At 37.1% G+C, this 20,912-nt stretch overlaps 1 protein-coding gene across 2 annotated transcripts; it reads right to left on the bottom strand.

Annotated features, from left to right (window-relative positions):
* Positions 1–1,676: 1,676 nt before the first annotated feature.
* Positions 1,677–20,571, bottom strand: GDAP1 (ganglioside induced differentiation associated protein 1). 2 transcript variants are annotated; one of them, XM_059166189.1, is made up of 6 exons: positions 20,265–20,571; positions 19,381–19,573; positions 9,332–9,505; positions 8,047–8,141; positions 5,905–6,019; positions 1,677–4,875 (listed from the first exon to the last, which is right to left on the bottom strand). In XM_059166189.1, the coding sequence occupies exons 1-6, from the start codon at positions 20,379–20,381 to the stop codon at positions 4,493–4,495; spliced, it is 1,077 nt and encodes a 358-aa protein (XP_059022172.1). In that variant the 5' UTR covers positions 20,382–20,571; the 3' UTR covers positions 1,677–4,492. The 2 variants fall into 2 exon arrangements, with proteins under 2 accessions (XP_059022172.1, XP_059022174.1); XM_059166191.1 differs by having other exon boundaries at positions 19,526–19,573; positions 20,265–20,329.
* Positions 20,572–20,912: the final 341 nt, after the last annotated feature.

The raw sequence follows: 20,912 nt of genomic DNA on the forward strand, positions 1-20,912 counted from the left end.
ATATGAAAAGGTATACATACTAGCCATAGTATGTATGCCTGAAAAATTACCTATATGATTAGGAATTAGCTTATGTATATGGATGTGAATATTTCTATTAGCATGGAAACCTGACCCTTTGCATTACATTTCATTAACATCTTTATAGTTTCATCCACACTATGGGTCTATCTTAATAGGGGAATTTAAAGACAGCACCTTATAATCCAGGAGCCAGTATCTAAATAATGAATATAGTGAAAGGCTGAAGACATAAACATCAAAACTTCCCAAAGAAGCTTTATGATGAGATATACCACCTACTGGAATCAGAGCATATCAGAGCCCATTATAAGTACTTTTAGTCTCAAGCTCCGTATGGCCTTATTGTTTTATACCTCAGAGCCTGCTCTACCCTGTTGCCTTGTCAGTTCTTCCTCCTTCCCAAGACAAAATTCCAGGGCTTAACTCAGATTCAGTAATACAAGATACAGCTTTCATCAATGCACTGCCCTAACCCATGAAGTGAGTTGTCTTTTCTCTCTCCCTCTCTACATTTTCATAATGTAATACATAATTAAAACTATTGTCCTCACTCTAGAAACTATACTTACTTACTTGGTTTGGAATCTTCTACCCTAGCTAGTAAAATACAAGTATTGTGGTAAATTAGAAAATCAAGACATTCTGATATGAACACATAAAGAATAACAATATAACTGAGCCAAGTATTTGGCATAAACAATATCAAAGTCATAACTAAATACTAATTTATTAATTGCATTAATTTGACTTTTGTGTTTTTACCATGGTGTTTTTCCCTTTTCTGAGTAGACAACAGAATTGTGTATCACTTGACTTTCTATGGGTATTCAATATTGTAGCTTTTTGTTTTTCTTGTAAACACAGGGAAAATAAAGTTAATTAGTTTCTCATTTGCTTTGTTCATTGTAAGACAAAAATAGCATTCAGCTTCTGTTTGATGATTAGAATAATGGCCAAGGCTAGAAATATAGATGGCAAGTTGAATAATCATAATCTTGCCATAATCTTGAATAACCATAATCTTACTCAACAAAAGAGAACTGGCTACATCAAAAATAAACATAAATATCATAAAAGTAATCTTTGAAACCAAGTGAACATATAACAAAACTATTTCGAAAAAAACAACATTCTCTTGGTATTTGTCATTTCCATGCCTATCCCATTAGATAGCTGCAAAAGAAACCCTTTAATGACCAAGAGCAATATTTTTTTTAAGATTTATTTCTTTATTTACAGGGAAAGAGAGAGAGAGAGAGTTCAGTGGGGAGAGGAAAAGGGAGAGAGAGAGAGAAACTCAAGCAGACTCTGTGCTGAGTGCAGAGCCCCACAAGGGGTTTAATCTCATAACCCTGAGATCTTGATGACCATGACCTGAGCCAAAAATCAAGAGCTGAATATTTAACCAACTGTCCACCCAGGGACCCCACAGCAATATGTTATTCTTTAAGCTACTACTTATTTTAATGATAAAATTATGTGTATTTAAATAAATCACGAGTAATTGTTATAGGAAAATATAGCATCTTGTAACTAAATATCTTTAATATCTAACTTCTGCTTATTTTATTCTTTCCAATTACCACAGTATGTTATGATTTTAAATGAAATCTGTTTTCTTTTTAAATACTATAAAATTAATACTTGTAGAGTTCATATTGATTATCCAGTTACTTTTATTGATCTTACAGGCAGAATAGTATCTTGATCTATCACATTCAACAACACCAAAATATATACAACTCTAATGTCAATATCAATAATCACTAAAAATCAAGCAAACATTTACAACTATGTGCAATTAAGGGAAATTGATTCAAAAGGCATGTAATTGTAGTAACAATAAAATAGCATTTATATATTAAGACGTACATAGTCAACCTAAATTTGGTACCTCAGGCATATTTATAATTTCGATATTTATACAAACTTTGGAAACTGAGGAGTACACTGGCCAGTCACCAATGATCGTGGAAAAAAAAATAGACAAAAGTGCTTATTTTGCTAACAGTATAGCTCTTTAGCCTGACATTGTGTAATATTGTTATCCCTTCCCAAGCATTAGAAATCAATACTACATGTGCCTCAAGCTTTTTTACAGATGAATGATCAGATCAAGATGCCCTTATTTCAGAAACTAAGGTCATTAATGTTTATCTTCACTTGAGCCATTTTAGAAGGCTGGCTGAACCAAATGCCATCTCAGACTACTGTATGAACAGCGACATCTAGTGGGCATTATGACCCCAAACATTTTATAAGTCCAAACCAAGGGTATCCACGAAACAAGTGAAATCACTAGAATGCATCATCTTTAATATTAACACAAGAATATTTCCAATGAAACTATATCAGAAAATTACACTTCCCAGTGGACTTTCTCTGACTTAGTAATAAAATAAATTTAAGAAAAGCCAGCACTGGATTTCTAATCTTTGTTCTTAATCATCTACCTTTACATAGGTAAGTATCCTTTGTAGATTTTTATAAAAATCCAATTTCATTCTCTTTGTGTCTGAATTATTGCTTCTAAAAGGGTTATATAAAGATCTCTGAAACATGGGGAACTACTAAATAATCAGTTTTGTGGCTCTTTTAGGAACATGAACTGGAATGTTCCAGCAATAAACAAATCCAGCCAGTCTCTATGACAGTGCACTGAGGGCCAATATTAAGATATTAGAAAAGCTGCCAGTCTGTTAGTTATTGTTGTATTGAGTTTACACTGAGATGTTATTAATTTTTGTAAACAAGGAATATCCATTTCAAGACTCTCTAAAATAACTGATTCATGAAACAGAATTATAGACTCATTTTACCATCAAAAAGTCATTTCCTAAGTATGACTGTTTCCTTTCATGAAAAAGTCGGTACATTCTTTGCCTGTTTTGCATAGCCAATCTGAGGCAATCCAAAAAGCTTTTGTTGTTTGCTGGAAGCTTAGCTCATCATTCTCTATACATGCTTCCAGCCAGAGATCTGAAACTATCCCCCAACTCCCTTCAGGCCAGCTCCAAGGAATCTGTATCTTCCTGTCACCATGAAAATTTTTTCCTGAGCACAAACTGTGTATGATGCAATTCCATGGTTGTTCATGGGACACCCTGGGATTGTCCCTTCCAGATGGACTGAGGTACCCCCGAAATGCTTAAACATACATAAATGAATATAAGCGGACTTCACTATGAACTTATTTCATTTCCCCAAATTAATTTCCATGGACTAAGACTAGACCTTTCTCTTTCTCTTTCCCTTTAAACTTTTAAGACTTTGTTAATGACAATAAACAGATGCAAGGTCTAGACCACAGTTGTTGTTTTTTTTAACACACCAGCCTCTTCAAACACAGAATGGGCATATTTAATCCTTCCAGATCATTAAACTATCCACGACCCAGCCACATGCCATGTTGGTGATTAGCTGAGACATTCACCTGACTTCCATTTGCGTGCTAAAAAGGGCTGTATAAGCCCAGACCCCCAGGGACTGGACACAAAAGTCCAAAGGAGGGATATTTCAGAGGCATCATCCCACTGGGGGAACTATGAGAAAAAGAAAGAAACCATTTTATAGCACTTAAGATTTTCATGTAAATGCTAGGCAGACACATTCTAGTGGTCATTTCATACCCAAGTATATAAGCAGTTAATCTTATTAAAACAATGAGTGTGATTCATATGCATTTAAAATTAATACTAAGGTCAGAGAAGTTACTGTTAGTGTAAAGCCCAGAGTTTTCTCCAGCCCACTCCCACCAGTAACTCCCTAGTGCTCTTCCCAAGGTCTTAAGTACAGGAGGATATGTGGGCAGGGGCCACAAAATGTCTAATGTTTACTAAGGGGACAGGCAGCACTGAGTGGCACTGGTGGCACCTGGAGGTTGCCCTTTATGGCTCTTCACTATAAAGACTTCCTTTTCCCTCTTTTCACTCTCCCTGTTCCCTTTGTCTCTCTTATTTCTGCCTGAATCTAACAGTGATTATGTGAAGCACTGTTGTGCCCTGCTGCTGTCTGAACCCAGCCTGTAAAACAAAGATGATTTCTGAATTTCAGTGGAAAATGTTGTTAACTGCTCTACACTCAAAACATCCAGATCACCTCAGATGAAGAGCTATGGGCAAGCACAGATTATTACTGTCTGCTCCTAGTAAGAACCTCCTCCCAAAAAATAATTCAGAACTTGAACTTGCATTCTGAGTTAAAGGTTAATTCTCTATCGGCATTTACATATCTTGACCTTGCACATGTTTTAAGGATGGATTAGTTCAGATTTGCAAGTAAGTAATCTCAAAGTTACCAGCCCACAAAAACATTTTCATTACCTCCTCTCTCCACAAAAGTACCCAAAGAGTAAAGTAAATTATACTTTTTACTAATTGCCCGGGGTCATTCTTCACTGGGCCTGGAAGAGTATACAAGAGTCTAGTTGAATGGTTGGATGAGTCGCCACCACTAGATCTCTACAAGCCTAGAAATAATTTGGTCTGGGTCTAAGTGCTAATATCATGCTGCCAAGTCTCTTTCTGAAAAGCATAAAAGCAAAATATCCCATTCCTGCAAGCAAACCAACCACGAGGGTAGTGCCAAGAACTTTGGGGGCCCTTTTCTTGGCCACCCGGAATGCTGTTGGCAGCACTGCAGAGATTAATATATTGTTGACATGTCCTAAAACCTTGTTAAATGTTTTTCTCTTCAAGACACGTTCGTAATAGGTTTCCAAGTTTGGTCGCTTTCCATTTCCCCAGTTTCTCCTCGCAAACCCCAGGAACTTCAGTCGATGTAATGTGACAGCAAGAGAAACGTCTGCCAGGGTGAAGGATTCTCCGCAGAGCCAAGGCTGGCGGCCCTCTTCTAATCAGAGAGATGGACACAGAGAATTAGGGGCAATAGCTATACACATAGATTAGCTGGCATCTTTCATCTCGGTCTTGGGGGCAAGTGTGAGTACAGCAAAAGATGAAGGCCATGGTACATTCTCTTGACAATCCTACTCAGTGAGTAATTCTAACCTAAGACAAAGTCCATGCCAGTGTATCCCAAGCTAAGAGAGATTTCTTGGTACCTGTCAACCACCTACATCCCTTAGTGAAACAGGAGCCATCTGAGCTCAGAGCTGATCTTTGATATTGAAAAGAATTCTAAGGAGCTGAGAGCCTCCAAACCAAAGGACTCAATGGATCATTCCCCCTGGCTTAGGAAAACAGCAGGTGAGCTTTAGGAAGATCTGTAAAATTGGGCCTAAAATGTCACTCAGTGATTGTTGCTCCTAGTTACTTATGTAAAGCAGAAGAAAGTTCCTATAGTGAAGCAAGCTTCATGTAACATGGTCTTCAACTTTGTCACCAATTAGAATAGCGCAAATGGTCCATGTGCATGCACCTGGGCAATGGCAGGTTCATGCAGTTAGGTTCACAGGTACAATACAGGGATGCTCACCAGCCAGCCTGCCGATTTATACAGGCCAGCCCCCATTTTATACTTCAGATTGGAAGTATTCTCCCTGCCTAGGGAAAAAACTAGATGGAGCTTTCAAGCAATTACTCTGGTTATTCAACCAAATGAACTACTGTAATTAAAAAATATGTCAAATGGTCTAAGTAGGAATCTCTCAACCATAACTTTAAATGGTGCAGAAAAATCCTCTACCAATCACATTTCTCATAAACACAGACTGGTTATCATTAGACATCTGGGTTTTGCTGAGTTCAGTATTACTATTATTATTATTGTCAGGATAATTTAAACTGCCCATGAATAAAAATAATTTAAAAAAAAACAGACTACAGAATGTTTTTTGTAAAATCTAAGAGTATTATTCCCATAAATATGCTTGGCATCCAGCAAAAAGAAAAACAAAAACAAAAACAAATGAGAACCTACCTGGGGTTTCTTCATTTCTTCTTTGCAACTCAGTTTCAACCTGATCCAAGACTTTCTCCAATTCATCAAGAATTTTCTTCAAATATTTGACATTGTCATGGTCAAGCAGCTTTGACTAATTAGCAAAAATAACTAAATAGGTTATTTATGCCTGCAAAAAAACAACCAATACAGAGCAAAGCAGACATAAACTCTTCTAAAGCTGGAGTCTATTATTAATCCACGACAACGAGGAGATCCAGAATAATGTTAAAGCCAAAGCAAACCTGAGGGAAAATGCTCTGCCTGTGAGAACACTCCATGGGCCAGACCCACTGGTCTACTGGGAACTCCTGTAGGACCAGGTGACCAGACATGGCCAAGAATACAAGGGACACAAAGAGACTCCTCTCAACCCCCAAGGAATGAATGGAACTTCAGCAGTTTTTCGAAGAATGAAAAACTGAATGAAAAACTAAATAATGAGGGAGAAATCTGAATGCAGTGAGTTAAAGACCAAGAGGAAAGTAAGGAGTCCTGAGTGTCCAGGCATTTCTTTTGAGCAGCACACTTAGGCTAAGATAAGATAAAAGAAAATGGGAAGTTGAAGAAGGTGGGGAGTGTTAGTGTTTGCTACATTTTTAATATGGCAGAAGCTTGCATGAGTTCTTAGGCCCTGAGGAAAGAAGCACCAGAAAGAGATAGGCTGACTCTTAACAGATGAAGCAAAGCCCTGCTCCTTAGGGGACAGGCAAGTCAGAGTGAATTAACTCAAAATGGATTAAAGACCGGAACATAAGACCTAAAACCATAAAGCCCCTAAAAGAAAACAGAAATGGTAAGCTTCATGACATAAGTCTTGGGAATAATATTTTGAATCTGACACGAAAAACAAAAACAAAAATAAACAAGCAGGACTATGTCAAACTAAAAAGTTTCTGCACAACAGAGGAAACCAAAAACAAAATGAAAAGGCAGCCTATTAAATCGGAGAAAATATTTGCAAATTGTGTATCTGATAAGGGGCTAACATCCAAAATATATAAAGAATTCCTACAACACAATAGCAAAAAATAATCTGATTTTAATATGTGCAGAGGATCTGAACTGAAGACATAAAGAAGACATATAAATGGCCAACAGGTACATAAAAGGATGCTCACCATCATTCATCATCAAGGAAATGCAAGTCAAAACCACAGTGAGATACCACCTCACAGCCATTAGAATGGCTGTTATCAAAAAGGCATGAAATAAGTACTGGCAAAGATGTGGAGAAAAGGAAATAATCATGCACTACTGATAGGTATGTAGACTGGTGAAGTGACTATGGAAAACAATACAGAAGTTCCTCAAAAAAATTACAAATAGAACCACCATGTGATCCAGCAATTCCACGTCTGGGTATTTATCCAAAGAAAACGAAAACACTAACTCAAAAAGATACATGCACTCCCATGTTCATTGCAGTTTCATTTACAATATCCAAGAAACAACCTAAGAGTCCAGTGATAGATGAATGAAGAGATTTGGTATATATACCCAATGGACTATTATCCAGCCATAAAAAATAATGAAGTTTTACCATTTGCACCAACATACATAGACCTTGAGGGAATGATGCTAAGTGAAATGGGTCAGACAACGATATATCCTACAGGATCTCTCTTACACGTGGACTCTTAAAAACAACAACAAAACAAAAACTAAGCTCATAGACAAGAACAGATTGGTGGTTGGAGGTGGAGGAAATGGGTGAATGGTAAGAGGAAAAAAATGAGAGAAAGGAGGGGAGTCTAATAGAAGAAAAAACTTGCCAATTGCCATATTGGTATTAAAGTCCTAAAGGTCTAGCTAGCCTTAAAGTGAGACTACCTGAAATGACAGAGTTCTAGTATATATTATGAACTTGCTTTTTCATTTTATGACTTTCCTTGACAATCAGCATGAGAAATACCTGCCTTTTAAGCAACTGTCATTAGGTTTGAATAAATCTAATTAAGAAAAATTCTTTCTAAAAGCAGAGTGTAAGCCAAAGGTAACATACACTGGTGATTTGCAAATATTTAAGAGGAGATGTTCTAGAAATAGTGAGACTTTACAAAAAGTAGAATATTTAATACAAAAAGTGGATGTTAATTGAGGACAGCCTGGTTTACTTACTTTAAGTCGCTTCTGTTTTGCGATGTATGCCTCTTGTAAATCTGGATTTTCTTCAGCAAGCTTTTTCAGTTCCGATTCTGTGTTACCAATTTGGCCTGATAATAAAATCATTTGTGAAATAGGAAATTATTTCCTCCCTTCTATACAAGAAAAAAGGAGAAGCTAGGAAACTTCATGGTAAGAGCATGAGCTCTGGGGTTCATGCCCTGACTCTGCCTTAGACTTAACCTCTCTGTGCCTCAGATTCAAAATGGAACTATCAGAGTATCGGCTACATAGGCTAAGGATTAAATGTGAGGCACCCAGGAAAGCCCTTAGAGGGAAGCTCAGCAGATCAGAAGTGCTCAACGCACAGTGGTTGTTCTAACTTTCAGTACCTTTCAAGTTTTTGTTAGTGGACTTCTTCTATATGAGACAAGGGAAAAAGCCTTATTAAAAAAAAAAAAAAATTCACTCCAGGTGACAGAATTATATTCAGACCACCTGTTTCAAACCATATGAGTATTTATGCAGAGAAGGAGGAGGACCAAGAAGATAAAGCAGAAAAAGGAGAAGGAAGGAGGGGATAGGAGAGGAGAGAAGAAGTATCTACAGGAAAGAAAAATAACATAAGTCAGAGAATTAGAAAGATGAGATATGATGTAATGGAAAAAATGTAGTTTCTAGAATCAGAAGATCTGGGTTTGAGTGTTCCTAGTCAAACATCCCCAGAGTCTAACCATGGCCACCTTCCCTTACTGTCCTATTCCAATCACATGTGCCAGAGAGCACAGTTTGTCTTCCACATCCCATGCACTGACCATACTCAGCAAAGAGGAGAGATGGATATCACAACTCAATCTTAAAAAATCTCAAATCACTCAATTTAGAGGTAGGCTAATGGTTAGACAGCCTGTAGTCCAGCTCCCTCACATAATGAAACAAAAATTAAGGACCAGAAATGTGAACTCAGTTGCCCATAATCACCATCAGATTCCAGATTTCATGATTCTTAGTCCATCTTCTACAAAAACATGTTATGTTCTTTACTTTTCCACAGGCTACTCTTCTGAATTTTACCCAAGCTTGGCCCTCAAGGCTAAGAGCTCCAATAGACCATAAATGTCCAGCTGAAAAGTGGAAGCACAGATTAATCTGACTGGTGCATGGATCGATCTATAACATGAATATCCATGAAGCAAACTCAACAACCCTGTCCCCAAGTCTTCATGAGATATGCCCGGTCTCAAAAATGAATTAGAAGAACTTTGAAACAAAATTCCAAGCCTTTAAGATTGTTACATACTGCGAATCCGTGTGGTTGCATAAGCTGGGATCATGGAGTCCACAGTTAGCTCAGGATGTAAAATGCAGCCGTGGGTATAAGCATCCATTGGCAATGAGTCAAGCAGTTCTCGATAATGTTGTACCCGTGGGTAATACATGCTTCCTTTATCAGGCATTAACCTGGGTGTTTTTTCTAAAAACATATACACAAACATTAAAGAAAAAGTTACAAATCAGAGGTTACTTCCAAAAGCAAAATAACAAACCCAAACCCCTTTAGCAGTGTTTTCAATGTTACATCAAGGCATTTAAAAGATGATATCTCCCCAGCCCAGACATTCAAAATTGGAAATGGACTGATGTACCAGACTAGACCCCAAACAATGACCACACTGCAATTCTCTCACTTCTCTACTTTACAAATTGCTACTCCACCCACAAGGCCGAGCTAGTTATGTTAATGCCTCTATGGGACATTCCCTAACCTCCTACAACTACCAATATCTGATTGGGTCAGGTGTGCCTTCCTCTGTACATGGAAAATACCTTTGTAGATATACCATCAGAACCTTATCACCTTAATTAGTTGTCTGTATCTTTTTGCCCTATGAGCTTCTTCAGGGCAGGGAGTCTGTGATTCACAGTCTCTCATAATGTCTCATACATATTAGGCCATTGATAAACATTGGGTAGGTGAATTAAAACTCATTATGAAAAGATAATCAGAAACCACTCTTTCTAGGTTCTAATTAACAGCAAGAGTGACCCTTTTGACGCTATGTGAATGTGCACTGAAAGTCTTCACAGAATTCACCATGAATTTCTAGTATTTTATATCTAGAAAGTGGGTTCTACATAAATCCTCAATTTGCTGGTTAAACCCTAGACTACTTGAGGGTAGGGACCATGCACTGTTCTCTGTTGAGTTCCCAATGCCTAATATAATATTTGGCTCACAGCAGGTGTTCAATAAATTTCAATTAATTAGTATATTCCCAAATTTCTAGTTGTCATAGAATATTTGAGCTGGAGGAGCTCTGTAGCAGTTAACAAGGACACTGAGATATAAAGGCTGAAGAATTCCCCAAGATCACAAAGCTAATTAAAAGCAGATTAAGAACTAAAGCCATTGATTCTTAATACCATGGCCTGCTTTATAACATCATCTTCAAGGGATTTACATTCCAGAGACTATCCAAGAAGAATAAAGATGAACTACATGATCCAAAGATCAGGACTATGTCCCTTCAGAAACACTTCCTACTTCTGACTCTCCAACTGCCCCTGAAAAATGCCAATGAGCTTATTCCAACAAATGAAAAGAACAGACTCAATTTTATTCATTTATTTCTTAGTTTGGGCTATTTAATTTTGAAACATTTGTGAGCATCCCACACTCATTCATAAGTGTTGACAATTCAGAATTGGTTGCCGAGCATTTCAGACAAGATCTTGTAATGCCATAATCCAAGTGGAACAATCTCTCTAAGCCAACAGACTATTTCTGACTCTAAGAAAAAATAAGATGGATTACTCCTCAAACCTGTGGGCAAATTTCTAATTCCCTACTGGAGAGTCCAATTCTGAAGTATGCCTTGGAATAACCAGGAATGAAGTGTCAGCCACATACTGCTTGTCAACAGTGGATTTACCCAACTACAGCACACTTCCTTGCAGATCTTTCAGGATCTCAATATATTAGTAGAATCCCAACCAATGCCTGGTAGACATGTCCATAAGGACAACAGACTGAAGTCCTTCTAAAGTCCTTGAAACACTGAAGAGTTCTTAACCTTTTGTGTGCCACAGACCTCTTCTCAAAATAATATTCTTAAACATACAACACATAGGATTGCAACGGAAACTGAATAGACTGAAATACATGTATCAAATTTTAAATTATAAAATATTAAAATGGGTGCCTTTTATTAATGCATTAACAAGATCTAGCAGCAGGTCTAATAACTACCATAATTTCGAAGTAGCTGTAAGCATAAGTCATTTTTAAGATAACTGCAATAACCTGATATGCTAAGAACATATCTGTGATTTCTATTGGTAACAAAGTCACAGGCACTCCTCATTGGAAATGAAAGGAATTGATAAGTTTCTGTTAGAAATTAGTGAAGATATAATTTTTTCCCCTCTAGGACCTCAAATTTCCTGAATTCTATTCATAGATCTCTAAGGGCAACAGCTCTCTAAGTGCTATCTAAGAATCCTGAGCTTTTTCTAGATACTCTCAGTGGGTCCACAGAGTCAAAGCTACTTTTATAGTAATACTACAATGTTAATTGCTTTTTCACTTATTCTCCCTCAAGAATACAGCAGAATTTTTCAGAGGCTACAGGACATGTGATGGCTCTATCATTCTGACAGTTAATGAGATGTGGGCTTGTGTATTCATGTGTTTTAAATTTTTCTCAATTTTAATTCCTAATTTGGCAAATATTAATAGTTATACCCCACAAAGCTCTCCAGTGTTCTCAATAATCTTTATGATAAAGGGGCCCAGAAACCAAAAGTTTAAGAACCACTGCTCCGGGGGTCCAAAAGCCTTAAGTTAAAACCAAAAATGGTACAGCATATTCAAATTCTTCCAAGTAGTTAAATTTATGGCCACTGGCTCAGGCTACTTTCTGGTGCCAGGCCTGGGGCTTGTCTTCAGAAGAGGATACCACTTCCTTCTGGGAAAGAGAATTAGAGCAGGAAAAACACTGTCAGGCAATTGCTTCTGTGGAAGTTCCATCTGGCTAAGCCCAAATTCTTCAAAGGAAGATAAATGTTCAAATCCACAAAAAGAATTTGCTCTACTCAGGACACTATTACTATGTAACTCTCTACTATAACACTTGCCAGACAGAGCATAAGATACCCACTGAACCCAAATTCTCATCCAGCCTGTCTCTCGTCTACCACCTCCATGGCAATACCTGCAATGTGCTGTCATTATTCACTACACCAGAGCACAATAGTGTCCCCTGCCTCTGGAAACAGTTTTTCAAAAGGGCATTGGGTTTTCCTTTGAATTTTATACAGACCTTCCCTCTCACTCTCATTCTATTTTATTTCCCAGTCTTTCCATAAAGCATTTTTGTTAGAACACATGCACGAAAGAAGGAAAGGAATGGAAAGGAATGGAATGGAATGGAATGGAATGGAATGGAATGGAATGGAATGGAATGGAATGGAATGGAATAGAAAGGGCCAAGGGAAAGGGAAGGAAAGGAAAGGGAGGGAGGGGAGGGGAGAGGAAGGGAGGAGAAAGGAAAGAGGAAAGGAGAAAGAAAACAGAAGAGGGATGCCTGGATGGCTCCCTCAGCTGGGCATCTGCCTTTGGTCCTGATTCCAGGGTCCTGGGATCAAGTCCTGCATTCGGCTCCTTGCTCAGCTGGGAGCCTGCTTCTCCTCTGTCTGCCTCTCTCCCCCTGCTTGTGCTCCCTCTTTCTCTCTCTCTGATAAATAAAAATAAATTAAAAAAAATTTTTAAAAAGAAAGGAAAAGAAAAAAGGGCACCTGGTTGGCATTCAAGTATGCAGCTCTTGATCTTGGGGTCATGGGTTTGAGCCCCACATTGGGTGCAGAGATTACTTTAAAAAAAAAAAAAAGAGCCATTTTAGTATGCTACCTCAGTCAGGAGTGAAAAAGCAATAGAAGGCTTACAGGGGGAAGGCACGAAATCAGAGGACTTTTAAGAAGCAGGCATTGAAAAGAGTTTCCAGCATTAGGGAATAGAGTTGCTATACTGGAAACCAGTATAAGTGACTAAGCTGGAAGAATAAATAAGTAAACTGGCAGGAGACCAGACTTCCTAGAAGAACTGAGTAGGGAACAAGGCAGGACTTGAAGCGCACCTAAATTTAGGCAGGTGCAGATAGACATAAAACAGAAAGATGTGATAATGAGAGAAAACAAGTTTTTTAAAACCAGAAAGAAAAGATACAATAAAAGCATTCTGCAGATATTTCACGGGGACAAACACCTCCATACAGTCTCAAGTCTCTGCATTGCTCAGTAGAATAGCAATGGCCTTGAACCATTAAAAAAAAAAAAAAAAATCACATTCAGTTTCTCCAAGTGCAAAAAAATTAAAAAAATTTAAGAGGTTATAGGCATAAGCTTCCATTATCTTTCTACATTGATTTCTCTGATTTCCCATGTTCCTCAATGATGGCAGATAAAGAAGGCATAATTATACCCTATTTTCAGGGAAGACTCCCTCCCCTCCACACATCTATTTGAATAATTTTCATCTCTTCCTTATCATTATTAATTCAATGAAAACAGACATCATTCCTACCTTTATCCCCTTAAAAATTTTTTATTTTACTTAGGTCATTTAGTAATAACATTGATATATTAGATAATATGCAACAGGTAGTTGAATAAAACTGTACCCTTCAACCAATCAAACACCATGCTATTAAAAAAATATAATAAAAATGGTAAATAAATTGTGACCTGAAATAAAAGTTATAGTTACAATTGACTACAATTCAAAGCTGTCACAACTATAGAACTGGAACGATCAAATCTAAACACAGATAAAAAAAAAAAAATACAGTGTCAAATTATAGAAGTTCATTATATGCAGCCATGGTTTTCTGAGAAAGACAAATTTATAGCACTATTTTCAATGAATCTTATACCTTAAGTGGTATTATATTTAAGACTTTGAACAGAAACATTTGTAATTGGGGAGCAAAACTTCTTTATCAGATGGCTTGTTCCAATTATTGTTAACACATAATATGGAATTAGAACCTTTGCATTTTGACACCCCGACCTGTCCACTAAAATTGGACAAACCAAAGAGTAAAAAAAAAAAGTAACTTTTTAACGCCACTTTATTGGCACAATCATGAGTTTTAAAGGCTCATTCTCTTTTTCTTATCACATACCATATTTTCTCCACACTTAATTAGAACCTTTGTGCTAATCTACAGTTTTAGTAGATGTGCTAAAAGGCATATAAAGTTACTCAACTATATATGATAGGCTCTATTAATAGACAAAAATTTGAATAATTGGAAGTTCTTGTCTAAATAATTGCATTTTTAATGTAACAGTGACTTCCGAATTATTTTTAAAATGAGTTGATTTTCAATAGATATTGAAAAAAATCTTATCCAAAAAATATATTTCCTAATGAGACTTATATACACTACCTTAACATCACACCAGAGTACTTTATTTCCAAACCAAGTTCTATTTCCTAAGAATAAATGAGGTATATATAAACCGAAGACATGAGACATGATCTTCAGGGAACTCTTATATACTAAATTACCAAAACTCCGTATTCACCATATGACAGCCTCGATTCCAGATTACCAGCAGTAGTAAGTAGTAGTGTTCTAATATTTTGTAGTCATTTCAGACCCACTTTTTTTTTATTACTTAGTGTCCAAATTAAATTCACTGAGAGAGATTATGAATAGTATAAGAAACATCTAGGTTTTAAAATCTATATTAGCAAATATATTCACTTGTTACATCCACTGTTTCCAAGTTTCCCTAGTTTGCTTAGTATCACACCTCATCTAATTTAATCAATTGCATGTGTTACTAAATCTACTCTTCATTGCAAGCCTGAAGAGAAAAGGGTGTCACATATGTGAAAAGGAATCTGTAAAACTGAGTAGTAATAATAGCCCATAAAGACAGATTTGGTATTATTATCAAGTTTACAGAATGAAACTATCTTTGAAGATTAGTAAGTTTCTAATTATTAGGGATCTTTGAATATCTCTGGTCCTTGTGCCAATTAACATCCAAAAAATAGCTATTAAAAGAATGAATAAAGAGATTGTTGTTTGCCAGCCTTGATTGAGCAGCCATAATTCAGTACTTCTAAATTCTTCTTTTGACCCAAATTCTGACTTCAGGAATATCACCACTGATGTCTACATCACTATTACTTTCAAAAAAGAAAAAAAAAATCAAGGAGTGCCTGCCTGGTTCTGTCAAAGCAGCACGTGACTCTTGATCTCAGGATCATGGGTTCAATCTCCACATTGGGTGCAGCAACTACTTAAATAAAAGTAAAACTTAAAAAAAAATCAAAAACTTATTTAAATAACTACTTAAATAAATAAATAAACTACTTTAAAAACTACTTAAATAAAAATAAAACTTTAAAAAAATCATAGCCATCATTCAGTTTAGATACTAACTTTTATAAAGCTAAAACTTGAAAAGGATTGCCTTGGCTACCAAATTTCTCCCCACAAACTACCAATTATTTAATGGACTTATCCCAAAAGCATAAGAATATAAATATTGATTACACACAAATATTGAGAAGTATCTACAGGTCAGCAAAATATATCATTTTTAATATAATCCCCAGCTGGTAAACTAATAAGGGATGGCAAATAACAGCAAAGGAGATACCAGTTGACTACACTCTATTTTTTACATGAATAAATATACTTTAAGTTTCCTATTATAACCATGAGCAACTATACGTCTCATGAAATCCATTCACTTAGTATTCTAAGTTGTAAATGTTCCTCAAAGTTCCACACATAATTGAACAAAATGTTGCATGTTCTGACCAGTTCACAATTTGCCATGTTTTAGATAGAACCAAAACGACTTGAGATCATCCCAGCCTTTTATCATTAGCTTTAATCAATAACTTTTTAGCAAGCCAGGTCTCCCAACCTTGCTTAACGCAACTGATTTTTTTTTTAAATTCTTATACTACATTTAGCCTTGTTAAACTTTATCTTCATTTTTTTTTTCATTTCATTGTCCCATGACAAGCACTTCACAAATCCCTCATCATCTTAACTATCCCAGCTTTTGTCATCCACAAATGTAACAGTATCTCCACAATGTCTTTATTTAAGTCATTAGGCTCAAGTCAGAGAACAGAAACCTGTAAGAACACCAGTAGAGATCCCTGTCTAGGCTGATATCTATCTTCAAAAGTTCATTCATTTTTTTTAATTATTCAAAAGTGTTTATTGAGCTCCTATTAAAGAACATTCACCATAGGAAGCACTGGGGATATGACTGTTAATAAGACAGACACTCTCTCTGACCTTATGGTACTTAACAGTAGTTTACAAGTAATTGAAATAAATGTAACAAAATTATAAAGGATAAGTCTTTAGCTAAATGTGCATCCTTATTTAAGACATTTATAAGTGAATATTCTTTAATATGGTGGTTTGTTCATCTGAAAATGTGCATTACTTTTATCTAGCCATATTTGCTCCTTTATTCCACAAGGGTACCTTATGAAGTAGTCTCAGATGTTCTACTTAAGATACCTTATATCCAGAACCATGCCCAGTATACAATAGATTCATTTTTCTTAAGTGTTAAAGCCATTCTTCCATAATGTAAAACTTAAGCTGGTTCCTTTTAACTGAGATACTCTAAAGTTATATATATGTACGTGTGTATGCATATAACTAATTTATAGTGCTATGTAAAGTTTAAGTGATTACTTAACACACAGGAAGTGCTTCTCAAATTTTAATGTATATATGAATCACTTCGGGATCTTGTTAAAATGCAGGTTCTGATTCAAGAGATCTGCATTTCTAACAAGCTCCGAGGTGATACCAATGCTGCTAGTCAATGCAACACACTTTGAGTAGCAATGATTGGTAGAATTTACCTTTTCCCATCCCTGACAATTGGGATAAGATCCATCTTTTTTTTAAGATTTTTATTTATTTATTTGACAGAGATCACAAGCAGGCAGAGAGAGAGGAAGGGAAGCAGGCTCCCTGCCGAGCAGAGAGCCAGATGCGGGGCTCAATCCCAGGACCCTGGGATCATGACCCGAGCCGAAAGCAGAGACTTTAACCCACTGAGCCACCCAGTCGCCCCTGGGATAACATCCATCTTATCTGGCTCTTTTCCTAATCTCCATGGGTTCTTAATGACATATAAATTATCTTAATGGTAATAGTGAAAATGCATGCATGTTTATTTTTTATTTTATTTTAATACATTGGGATAAACTTTCCCTATAGACTAGACTAGCTTTTATGTAACTGTTTTCTTGCTGTCTTCCTATCTACCACAGGTTTTGCTTCCTTTAATCCTCTTTTAACCCCTTCCAATGGAGTGACAACTCTCCTGAGAAAGAGAAAAGAATGAACTAAGAATTGATTGGACTTCCTTTACCTCTGCAATTGATAAAACTGTATCACTTAATCCAATAGACAGAAAAGTAAAGTCACCAACGATATGTAACAAGTTAGCAATAGCTTTAGATAAAGAGCTGGGATTCTTGATTGTTTACTGATCCTATTGGTACAGCCAGAATTAAAGTCCTTAGTTTCCATATTTTCATTTCACATTTAGCCCCAGTGCCTTCTCCTCTGATTCCATAAGTACTAAGAAGAACTTAACATTTCCCTTCTTTGAGTAGGACTCAGAATGTATCTTAGTTTTTTTTATATGATCAAAGCAAAAGAAAAAACCTAAGGAAAACTTTAAGAAAACCTAATAATCATTAACATTACTATATTGCAAAGTAACATATTTTATATTACTGAATATCTTAAAGGACAAACAGTGCTAGAAGAGGAAGAGAATGGCAGTAGTGGCAGTAGTAGCAGTAGTAGTAGTGGTGGTGGTTCAAGGCATGCCAACAAAATATTTTAATATGATTTTCCATTTACTGTATCTTTTTAAGATTTTTATTTAAAATGGAATTCTTATACAGTGATTTTGTTTTATTTATATTTTAACCACTTTTCCCAAGAAATACAAATTATTTAACAGACTTGTCCATTTCCAAAAAGCTCAATATTGAGAAAAATTTTCTTAAATCAATTAACCACCATTTTCAGTACAGTCCCCAGCATATAGACATAAAGAATAGCAAGTAATCATAAAAGAGAAAACAGTTCATTAAACTCTGGTTTAGCTCAACGTCTCCACCTCTAAATCTCCAATCATAATCCTAAATAACCAAACACTTGGAATAAGAATAGGGGCAGCTGTAGTGCCAGTCTAATTCCCTGGGGTTCCCTCCACACACATTTAGGTCCCAATTTTTTTTAAGTACCTCAGACATTTTTTGGCCTAGTAATTTGGGGTTATATTCTGGTTTTTATCCTGCCCAATTAACACCAGCATAACTAGTGGCAGATAAAAAGTAACTGGATCTCATGCAGCTTTTATTTCAGAAGAGTACTCAGCTGAAAGGAGCCTTTTGTTCTCTCAATTACGCAGTGATCAACTGTATAATCTTGGGCAAATAGTGAAGCTATAGTTCACCTCAAAGGATTGTCGTTAGGGGCAAGCGAGATAATATATAGGTAGCAATGACTATGGGAGACAGCCAGTATAAATATGAAGATATGGGTTTGAAAGACTTCCATTCTAGCCCTATTTTGCCACAAAATAGCTGTATTACCTTAGGCAACCCGTTTCTCGTTCATCAGGTACAATGGGAATAACTGGTCTACCATGCCTGTCCCAGATGGCTTCTGGGATAGAAATTATAGAAATTATAAAATGCCTAACATAAATCAGGCTATCAATAAATGTCAAAAAATAACTTAAAAGCACCATACAAATATAAGTGCTTTAATTCTTTACAAAAGATATAAAATTAACGCTATAGAGGAAAAAGATCTCTAAATATACCAACATTCTATTCTTCCTTCCTAAGTTTTACTCCTCTTTTTCCCTCTTATTCTTTTTAAGACGGAACTATTTGGCAGACTAGAAAAAACTGATTTTCATCACGTACATTTTAAATTGTTAGGAATTTTCAAGGCTAACGATTCACCACAACAAACCACACACCTGCAGAGGAAAACCTCTGAATTAAAAGGAATATCCCAACGTTAGAATTTGCTTACACAAAATTTGTGGTATCAACCTATTTTATATTTGCGTGCTTATGGAAATGGAAAAGGTTTTTAGCATGAAACCACCATCATGAAACCAAAAGGAAAAAGAAGGAAGGAAGTGGGGAAGGGATGGAGGATGGAGAAAGGGAGGGAAAGAAGAGGAAGAAGGGAGGGAAGGAGACATATATTTGTGTTGAAAGTAAATCCAAAAAATCACAAATAGCCTTAACATTACCATCCAGGAAAGTCTGTTCAAGATAATCAATGATCTGAGTGGCCTCACAAATAATGTTTTCCCCGTGGATAAGGACAGGCACTTCTCCAGTTGAGTTCAAACGCATAAACCAAGGCTCATTGTGCTCACTCAAGGGCAGACTTACATCATGTTCCTCGCACTTCAATGCCTTTTCAGCAATTACCAAGCGCACCTGAAAGAGTTCACACTGGTTACAACACATGTAGGCTTTCAGGTAAATGACATCTCTGGATACCGTTAAGCAGCCTTTCTGGGCTCCCCTGAATTATTATCATCAACACTCTTTTTAACTATTCCTACTCTAGGAATTAACAAGTGAGATACATTCTAGCATTTTAATCATATAAACTAGAAAGGACCAAAAAAAAAAAAAAAAATTGTAAAAAATTCTGGCTAAATTTGTTCCACAGTGACTCTCTATCATCACTACTTTCTTTCCATCTAAACCTCAGTATGTGTCCTCCCCAGACAAGAATCTGATATAGAGATGTGCTAGGCCTTGTTGAAGAGGACGAATGCGTACAAGAAAAAGAAGGAACTGTAGATTATGCGGTTCCGTGAAAGCGCTTCCCTCTGCCTCACTCTTCAAGGCCCAGGGGACAAGGCCTCCGGCCCTAATACCTAAAGTGATGCTTTTTTGTCGCATATCATGAGTGGTAAAGCCTGAGTCATAGCCTTTCCATTTCGGACTAATTCTCTGTGCTCCCCTACAAGGCGCATCCCAGACCTCCAGGGAGCGCCCGCCGTATTTAGGGCTTTGGAGGCCCGGTTCTAGACCCGCGGGAGGACCCAGGAGAGCCCTGAGGGAGCTGTCCCGGTGCTGAAACCCGATCCGCGCCGCCCGCCCCAACAGAGGCCTTTACCTTTTGAGAGCTGAAAGAATGTGTCCAGTGGTACAGAATGAGCCTAACCTCCGCGTCCGACTTGCCTTCCGCCATCAAGGGCGCGCCCCCTCTCTGCTCCTCCTGCCTGCGAGCCATTTTGGGGTACGCGAGCGCTGCAGGGCCTCGTCTGTTCAGCCCTTTATTTCTCCCACCCACACTGCCGCGCGAAGCGTCCTTAGTTTTTTCCGCTTTGCCTCCAGGAGCCGGGAAAGAGATTTTCGCGCGGACGAATAGACCTCTGGGAAATGTAGTTTCCACCGCCAGAAAGCTGCAGGTCCACCGCCAGAAAGCTGCAGGGCAGTGTCTGCAAAGATGCGGGGGTGTCCTCGCGCCAGAAAGCCACAGATGCACGGAAGTCACATAGGAGGGGCAAATGCACTTTTTTTAGAGGAAACCATCTAAAAAGAGTTCCTGAATACTAAGTTAATAATAAATAATGGTTTGGCGGGGGTGGAGTAGAAGTTGCTGAGGTATAAAAGCAGCAATTTCTTCTTGGTTGATTTGTGCCCTTTGCAGAACGGAAGTTCTTGGGGGGGGGGGGGGGGGGATAGAATAAGGACCCATGAGTTTTCATTAGAAGATATTCTCAGGGAGTCATGCAAAATAATAAATGATAACATCTCTTAT

Source organism: Mustela lutreola, chromosome 3 (genome assembly GCF_030435805.1).
Source record: "Mustela lutreola isolate mMusLut2 chromosome 3, mMusLut2.pri, whole genome shotgun sequence".
NCBI lineage: Eukaryota > Metazoa > Chordata > Mammalia > Carnivora > Mustelidae > Mustela > Mustela lutreola.

Coding starts and splice junctions, on each gene's coding strand:
- GDAP1 (XM_059166189.1), bottom strand. CDS start 20,381: ATGGCTCGCAGGCAGGAGGAGCAGAGAGGGGGCGCGCCCTTGATGGCG. Junction 8,142..9,331: donor TGCAACCACACGGATTCGCA/GTATGTAACAAT, acceptor TTTTATTATCAG/GCCAAATTGGTAACACAGAA. Junction 6,020..8,046: donor CAAAACAGAAGCGACTTAAA/GTAAGTAAACCA, acceptor TTTGCTAATTAG/TCAAAGCTGCTTGACCATGA.